Raw genomic sequence first — 8,705 nt, 5'->3', positions numbered from 1 at the left:
AAAAAAAATCCAGGTTGTTACTTCCAAAAGTGCCTCTGAGAGAGTCTCTTTCCAAGAATAAGCAGAAATGTCCGTCTGTCATTTTCACTTTGCTCTGCCTTCTGTTTGGTTTGGTCTCATCCAAAATACAGTTATTTTTTGTTTTGTGTTGTTTGGTCTCCTCTGGAAATCCAACACACATTTTTCTCTCCCCACCCCAGCACAAAAGAGAAAAGCGGGGGTGAGGAGGAGGAGCTGTGTGTGTGAAGAAAAGTAAAGCTTCTTGGGGCGGGGCGGGGCGGGGCGGGGGTTGGGGGGTGGGGGGCAGAAAAACCCCCATACACACACATACACAAACAATACAAAACAAAAGCTGCAGTCCAATCGTGCAAAATTTGCTTCTTCGGATAAAGCACTTCTTGATACAATGTCCCCTTCCCCCTCCCGAGGACTCCCATCCACCCGGGGTGGCGGAAATACAGCATGAAAGTGAAGCCATTCTTTTTCTTAAGGCTGAACAGACACACAGAGAACACGTTTCTAGGGCTGTCGGGTGGGTGGTGAGCGGCGGGGCTCTTGCTTTGAGCCCAGCCGACAGCCTGCGATCCATCCCGGGGTCCGCGGCACCCCTCCCACGGGGCCAACAATACCACGTACAAACAACGGAGGAAAAGTCAATGGTCCCGACAATGAAATCCCGTATTGACTTTACAATCACAGGTACAAATTGCTCAGATCGATCATTTCATTTCTCCTTAAGACCGTGTCGTCTAAAACTCATTAGGGGCCGGGTTGCCGAGGAATGGTCAATATTCGAAGAAAATACTGCAGGTTCAGAAGGAAACAGCTCTTCTGTCACCACAGTCCGATGGAGGAGGATGGAAACAAGTTGTCCTGTTCCAGCAAGTTCGGGGGGTTGGGAAGGGTGGGTTCCTGGGTCCAAACAGCCGTGTCCCCACCGTCCAGGGGAGGCTCTGCGTTTATAGCGGGAAAACCAAGAAGCCCGAGAACGTGGAGTACTTCCAGCCCCCCATAAGATTGCCCCTCTCCAGTTTGAGGTGGACTTTATCCTCTCTCTCCATCAGCAGCAGGACCCCGTTGCTGGCAGCTTCTCTGGTGACGTCCTGGTCTCCTGCGAACGCTGAGATCACTGGGTAGCCGTTTTGCATTAGACTGACCTATGAGGCAGAGGGCAGAGCTCAGCCGACCACAATGGACCCCACTCCCATCCGCTTCTTCTCCTCTCACCCCACCCCCTACCCCAGTCACTGAGCCACATGGGTGGGGGGAGCTGACCCAGAGGACTGAACTGGTTCCCAGAACTCCCCCAGCCCCCTCACAGAGGGCGTGACTATTCCTCCAAAGCCAGAAGGGTCCAGCTGTTCAAGTGACCCACCTGGATGGTCTGTCTGTTGTACACTTTGACCACGTGGAAGCTGAAGCTATAAATCCCTTTTCTTGGGGCTACAAATATACTGGAGGCGAGATCAAAATGGTTGCCAATATTTACTAAGACCTGGAAAAGAAGAGGGAATAGGGCACACACATAGCAAGCCCCTCCTCAGGGTGTGTTTCCATCAGACTCACCAGACCACCCCCAGCGGTCCCTTTAAGAGCTGCAGGACTTCCAGCAGCCCTGCCCAGGGACCCAGCACCCGCCGCTCCCCACTGCCCCCCCCCCCCCGGGGAAGCAGGCAGCCCCCAGTTAAATATCCTGCAGCAGGAATTGATTTCCAAAGGATTCTAATGGATGGTAATTCAGAAGGCTCTCTCTCTGGAGAGTATAGTATATTTATGTTTTGAAAAAAATGGATGTACATGGTGGCTGTTGGGGGTGGGGCAGAAAGATAACACGAAAGTCAGGTTGGCAGATGAGCTGTGAACTGAGACTGTTCAGAGGTTTGTGGGATTCTGGGGACCTGAATGAGAAGCTTGGACCAAAATAGAGCTCTGTCCTGAGTGGGAAGAGAAAGGGTGGTGAACTAAAAGGCCCATTACCTGAGTTAAATTCCATCAGATAAAACTTGGGATGAGCTCTGTGGGCTTTGGGAGGGAAGGGAAGGTGTGAGGTTTTGTCTCCCACCCCCAGGCACAGCCCCTGGCAGCTCACAGTAGGTGCTCAATAAAGGCTGCTGGGTGAACGACCACAGGCCACAAACACTGGCTGTGCCCATCTCCCCTCACTTTCCTCCATGTGAGGTGTCTGGTCCCTAAGCTGGGCAGTGACATCATACTCAGAAGCATCAGTAACCACCCGGAGAGTGGAAAGAAAGGCAGCCTGACACCCTGAGCTCAAATTCCACCAAGTGCAAGAACAATGACAAAATGAGCCATGAGATATGAAATCACGAGACCCTCCAGATGCTATTTCTCCAGTAAAAGATGGATGGGAGTGACTTGAGCGGAGGGTCCCCCTTTATGAACAGATTTCCCTGTCAGATGTTCAAGGTTTATCCCTGTCTGGACCCCACCCCTCCTCACCCACAAATGCACAACCCAGTTAAAATCATAAAATGGCCCCACCTCGTGTTCTCAGCTTTTAAAACACACAGCCCACAACAACAGCAGAACCCTATATTAGAGACCCTGTCATCTGTTCAGAAAACAAATTTGAACCATACCCTCCGTTGTTATTTCCTACACACTCATTACAGATGGATCGCATGCCGCTCCCAGAGCCACACCACTGGGAAGGCTGGAAGGGCTGGGAAGGAAGGAGCCACATCAACTTCTTCAAGGAGCTCTGAGCACACTTGAGCCCCTCCTTGACTGCAGGGCTCAGAGACACTCAGGTGTGAGCTTCAAGACGAAGGTGCTCCTCCCTCTGAGGCTGTGTCCCCTCTGTCTTAAGTGTCTCAAAAAACCAAGCCTCCTCCTCCAAGCCCTTGGTGCTGCTCCCAACTCAGTGACCTCAACTCTCTCATCTCCACGGCTAATTCAGGAAACTGGTAAATTCAGGGCCCTGCTGTAGAAGAACGAACACCCACCAGCCCCAGAAAAGCTGGTTTCAGTTCCTCCCTAACTGGTGCATGACATCATTTCATCTGCCCTGTCATAGTTGGCTTATCTATAAAATGAAAATCCTACTACTGTTTATCCCATGTACATCACAGAGTTTTCTTAACACCCAAATGAAAGGACGATGTATTATAAAAGCACTGTGGAAACTAATTCATTGCCTGCTTTAGTTGGACATAATTAGAATAAATACATGCATGTATCATAAAAAAAAAAAAAAACAGATTAAAGAGTGGCATCCCCACCCCATCCTATACACACCTCTCCAAATTTCAGATACATAATCCTTAACAAGGATTAAAGCAAGTGAAGACATTGGCCTAAAATGAGGTGCTAGTCTATGCAGTTGGGTCCTCACCCAGGTCTGCGAGCTGGTTAACAGAGAGAAAGGGATTCAATCAAGTGTGCTCAGTAAGGCCTGAGCTCCAAGGGGAGAGATGCTGTGGCCAAATGAATGGGATGATTAGGCGAAGTTTGGAAACCACTCTAAAATTTCCTGTTTGTTTCTGAAAAACAACAGAAACCAAGGTAGGGAGAGAGGGGAAGATGAGGACCTCTAAATCATGGGCAGCAGTGACCCAGAGAAGGGGTTGCCAAGACCTGATCACATCAGGGACTCTTCTGTTTTGAAGGGACTGGGAGTTGAGTGGCTAAGGCAACTTCATTGCTCTTCGTTTTTTCTTTATATAGCCCCACCATATTTGATATTGACGTGCTGTATTTATATGTTACGTTGTATATACTGCATTTACCACATAGTGCACTGATATAATCACACTGTTTCCTTCTGTTTCTATCCAACCATGGCTGCTATTCCCCACACACGCTTCCCCACTTATTTCTCTTGAAGTTAAGCATCCTCACTGGGATCCCTTCCGAAATAAACAGTAGGTACTTCTTCTCTGAGCCTGGGCTGACACCTTCGGAGAAACCCCCGGGGTTAGTGTGGAGAGTTTAAATGCACTCAGTCTCTAAGTGGCCAGCGAGGGGGTCAGCAGCCCACCACCACACGGACTACCCCAACTCCAGCGAAGACGGTTTCTCTTTGGAAATGTCTACCAGCTCTCTTAGCTCAGCGGGACGCTCAGCTCCACAGGACTCTCGGTCATCCGAGTGCCAACCGAGCTGATGAGTTATTGAGCAGCGACAGTGTGAAAAGGAGAGCTCACGGAAGAAGGGAGAAAGGCAGGGCAGAAGGGAGGAGAGAGGCTGGAGCTCCGCGTCTGGGAAGCCGGCTACCCAGCCACGCGCCCGGCGGGAGGCGAGGGCAGGCCCGCTTACTGACCTGGTCGAAGTAGATGGTCATGGTGCGGTTGCTCATCTCGGACGGCTCGTGGTTCGTGCTCCGCGTGGCGGAGAAGGCCACCTTGGCGCTGCCGGAGCGCACCGAGATGCCCAGCGAGGAGGTGACGGCGCCGTCCGCCGACGGGCTGGAGTCGCACACCACCAGGCACTTGCCCTCCAGCACGATGGGCTCCGTGTCGTTCTGCGCCCGCACCGGGCAGCCGGCGGGCAGCAGCAGCAGCAGCAGGGCCAGCGCCGCCCCCAGGCCCGAGCCGCAGCCGGCCGGCTCGCGCAGCGCCCCCCGGCGCCCGGGCATGGTCAGCGGCGGCCCCCGGGAGCCCCGGCCGGGCGCCTGCATCCGGGCTGGGGGCGCGCGGAGAGCAGGAGGGCGCGCGAGAATGCGCGGGGCCGGGGGGAGCCTCCTCTGGCCTCGGTCCCCTGCTCTGGCGGTCAAGGCCAGGGTGGTCCTTAGAAGGAGAGCGCCAACGGACCTGTCAGGGCAGAGAAGCCAAACCCCGAGACGGGGGGTGAAGCTGCGTGGGAAGGAGGTGCGGGGAGCAGTCCCGGCGGCGCTCGCCACACCCCCGGAGGCCATCCTCTGGGTCCCTCGTACCCCCTCCCCGACTGGCACAACAGGTCCCGAGAAACGCCGGGCGCCCTGGCCCGGGCATCCCTGGAGGCTCCCGGGGAGGGGCGCGCGCTGGGGATGCAGTAGGGGAAGGGGCTCGCGATGCCGCAGGGCCTCATCAATAATGTCACGCTAGGGGACCCTCAGGGACGCGGTCCGCGCCACCCCCGGCCCATTCAACCCGTGGCAGAGGGGGACCCAAGACGCAGGCAACGGAAAAATCCACTGAGCCTCAACCGCTCTAATTTCAGCATTTTTTTTTAAAGCCACACCAAGAACCCTTTTTCTCTTCTCTGCTTTCCTTTCCATCCTCTATTTCTCCAACCTAGAGTTGTTTTTTCTTTTTTTTTAAGCAATTCATTTACGCAAGATCTTAGCCGTTTTCCACCCAATGAACCAGTCCCCAGGAAGCTCCTAAGAGTGAATAAGAAGATTAAGACGGGAGAAAAAACCCAAAGACAGGGACATCCTAAAACCAAGCAACCGCTTCCCACGTCCCGGCTGCCGGCAGCGAGCCGCTCCGGAGAAGCCCCGCTCATCCCCCTCTCTGGCGCAGGACCGGAGGTTTCCGGCGGTGGGAACCCCAAGCTCGGCTTCTCTGCAGCTTTTGTTTCCAGACTCAGGGGCTCTTTCTCTCCCGGCCAGGAGGCAGCCCCTGCCGCTTTCTGCCAACTTAACGCGCCTGTTCGCACTTTCCATCGGGCCCCTTCTTCCCCCACTAAACTAAGCAGATCGTTTCAATATCCAGTCGAGAAACCAAAAAAAAAAAGGAAAGAAACCTCTCGCTCGCCGCCCACAGCCTCCGAACAACTCCTCCGGCTGTCCAAACAATCTTTCTAAGAAGAGACAAGTTGTTTCTCCATGGGCAGCCTCCCTCCTCAGCCCCCGAACAGGACGGTTTCCAGCAGCTCTCCTGCTCTCCCCGCCCAGACGCAGACCCGCGACTGTCCTCGTGGAAACGGACGGACGGATGCAGAGAACGCGCGGATCGCGGAGGGCAGGTCGGGTTACCTGGAACATCCATGACGAGCGAGCCCCGCTGTCCGCCAAGTTGTTCTGCTTGGAGAAGACGAGCCGGAGCTGGCGGGAGTAGACACCGAGCACGACCCTTCTCCCCGCGCGCGGCCAGTAACCGCCCCGCCCCGCCGCGCCGCGCCGCTTTCCCGCGCGGGCCCGCGCCGGGCACCGCGCCCCACCCCGGACCGGCCCGCGCCCCGCACCCGCGGGTCCCTCGCCGCGCCCCACCCCGCGACCGCCCAGCGCTCCGCACCGGTACGTTCCGCGTCCGCTCCGCCCGGCGTCCCGCACCGGGTCCTCACCGCCCGGATGCCCGCAGATGCCTCTTTCCACCGACCCCCTCGGTCCCGGCTGCTCCTCCCGCCCCCACACCTCCTCGCTCGCGCCGCCTCCTCCCGGGCTGGGCACCTGCGCCCCGCACCCCGCCGACCCCGCACCGCCCAGGTCCCGCTCTCACCCAAACACCCGGCGCGAAATCTTCCCAGACGTCTCGCTTTCAAACAATTAGGCAACCTCCAAAGCGCCGGTCGCTCCTCTTCTTTTCGATTGTCGCTTTTCTTTTCCAAATCCCCTCCAAGTCTTAATCCTGAATGGCGCGATCACTTTCATAATTAATGCGTAAAGCAGTTTTCTTTAAGAAAAAAAAAGAAAAAATGAGGACTGGGATAAAGAGAAAGATCTTGGAATATCTTAGTGGCGCAAAGGCTGTGGTTCCAGAAGCTCCAGTGTGGGAACTGCCAGGTCTGGGCAGGGATTAGAGGCGCCTCCGCCTGGGTTTCCTTGTCTGCTCCTCTGGACCTGGGGCTGCCGGCGCGCGCTGGCACCCGCGCTTATTTATTAAAATGCCTGCTCTGAGCTCTAACGACCTGGGGAGACGCGCAGGGTTCCGAGCTGAGCCCTGAGCGCGGGCGAGGAGCGCAAGCACGGACGCGGGGCGCCACCTACGGGCGCCGGGGCCTCCCTGCCGCGCGTTCAGGGACGGTGGGGAGAAGGATGAGGTCTGCGGAGCTCTTCCTGGACCCCCACAAAGCAGTCCGGGCCTCTGCAAAAATGTAGCGATAGTAATCGATCTTTCCGGTCATCCTGCTATGCCCAGCCCCTGAGAAGATGGAGCCGCACCCTTGCTTTTGCAGATCGTCTCTGATCCAACAACTCTGCCAGGATGATTTAAGCTGCAGTCAGGTTATCGTCGCTTATCTTTGTTTTCTTAACCTTTGCCAGGACCACTGGGCTGTGGAGTCCATGCCGCCCTTAAACAATATTTAAATGGACACTCTCTTTATAACCCGACCTCTAAAACTGCCGTTTAAAAAAAAAAAAAAAATTCTCCGTCCTCTGACTTGCTTCGTATGCCTTTGCTGATAGGCTGTTCAGGAATAAACTGTAAGTGGGCCAATGCAGTTCAGAAGAACAGAATGGAAGTCTGTCTTATTCCTCCAGACTTCACGCCTAACCCTCTAGCGTTTGAAGGATTCAGCTAGGGTTCTGGTTCCAGCCCATAAGGTGGGTCTTTGCAGGTAGGGGGTGTTCAAGGCCTCGGTCCCCATAGGCTCTGACGGGGCTCCTATTCCCTGACTAGAACTGCAGGGGCCTCATCTCTGAGCGCTGGAGATAACACCACTTCGCATCAGTGCAGCCAAAATAGATGCGGAGGAAACCAGGGGCAAAGTGAGATCGGAGTTGCATATTATTACCTGAGACAAGATGTTTAGTATGGTAGTAAAATGTGATGGAAAAAACTTCGGAGCCAACTGTTTTGTACTTCACAGGCAAAATAGAATAAAATAACCCCCGATGTATTACCCTCCCAAGAATATTCTCTGAAAATGAAGCACTTTGCTTCAACAGGCTGGTCAGATGTACTGGACTTTGTCAGGAAACAGTTTACAGATTTTATGAGTTGAACACAGTGGAAATTGTTAACTCGCATTCTCTTATGCTAGTACTGCATCAATTTCACAATCTCTTGTTGTCAAAGTAAGCACAACTCTAGCCTTCCATCATAGAGAATACAGATTTGTGTGCAGACTTAAGTAGCGAAGGACTCTAGGTCTATGAAAGAAATGTGAGCTTAGACTGATAATTAGACCAGTTTGGAGATGCTAATTAAGTAACAATGCCTCTCACAACATCCATACATCTTTAAATAACAGCGCTATTAAGCAATTCTTAAATGATAGGCTATAAGCGGTTGGTTTGGCAAATGCAAATTCCTTTGGGGGGAATAAAACCTAACTTTTTTGCTATGTGGCAACAAAAACACTTAAATTATATTAAAAAAATAAACCTTAGTCCATATAGTCGATTTGATTATGGAATTAGAGCATTAAGTATCCTTCTATAATGGGGAAAAAAAAGTTGGGTTTAAATTTAAACTTGAGATTATTTTTAGAAGCAAGTTAGTAATTGTGAAAAGTAGCAGATTGACCTACCAGTGGAACATTACCATTATTTTTCACTTACTAAATCATTGCTCTATCTATAAGGAGACATTTAGGTTATCTCTTTGTGATGGAATTTTAGCCCATAAACATGCTGAGAAAGACTTGCAGAATATAAATAAAATTTAAAAGTGAAAATATTTTCTGGTTATCACAGGGATTACCTTTTTTCTTTCATTTCCTTGCTACTAGTAACTCTAGTCATTACTATTACAACAGCAAACCCTCTACTCTCGTATTGTCCCCATGGACAATAAAAATATCTGTTGTTGATTGAGCATCTGTTATGAGTTAGTGCACTGCTTGCTTTATCTAGGATACAGCATCTAAGTTTAACA

The 8,705-nt window shown here is 52.6% G+C and overlaps 1 protein-coding gene across 2 annotated transcripts; it reads right to left on the bottom strand.

Moving 5' to 3' along the window:
• Window positions 1-353: 353 nt before the first annotated feature.
• On the bottom strand, window positions 354-6,036 carry CBLN2 (cerebellin 2 precursor). 2 transcript variants are annotated; one of them, XM_081562656.1, is made up of 4 exons: window positions 5,921-6,036; window positions 4,283-4,772; window positions 1,376-1,495; window positions 354-1,157 (listed from the first exon to the last, which is right to left on the bottom strand). In XM_081562656.1, the coding sequence occupies exons 2-4, from the start codon at window positions 4,637-4,639 to the stop codon at window positions 960-962; spliced, it is 675 nt and encodes a 224-aa protein (XP_081418782.1). In that variant the 5' UTR covers window positions 4,640-4,772; window positions 5,921-6,036; the 3' UTR covers window positions 354-959. The 2 variants fall into 2 exon arrangements, with proteins under 2 accessions (XP_081418782.1, XP_081418783.1); XM_081562657.1 differs by lacking the exon at window positions 5,921-6,036 and adding an exon at window positions 5,689-5,864.
• Between the last annotated feature and the right edge of the window lie 2,669 nt (window positions 6,037-8,705).

This window comes from Giraffa tippelskirchi, chromosome 14 (genome assembly GCF_054371585.1).
Source record: "Giraffa tippelskirchi isolate mGirTip1 chromosome 14, T2T-mGirTip1v1.2.pri, whole genome shotgun sequence".
In the NCBI taxonomy this organism is placed as follows: Eukaryota; Metazoa; Chordata; class Mammalia; order Artiodactyla; family Giraffidae; genus Giraffa; species Giraffa tippelskirchi.
The sequence above is the reverse complement of the archived record's forward strand: the minus strand, read 5'-3'. Positions and strand labels throughout refer to the sequence as shown.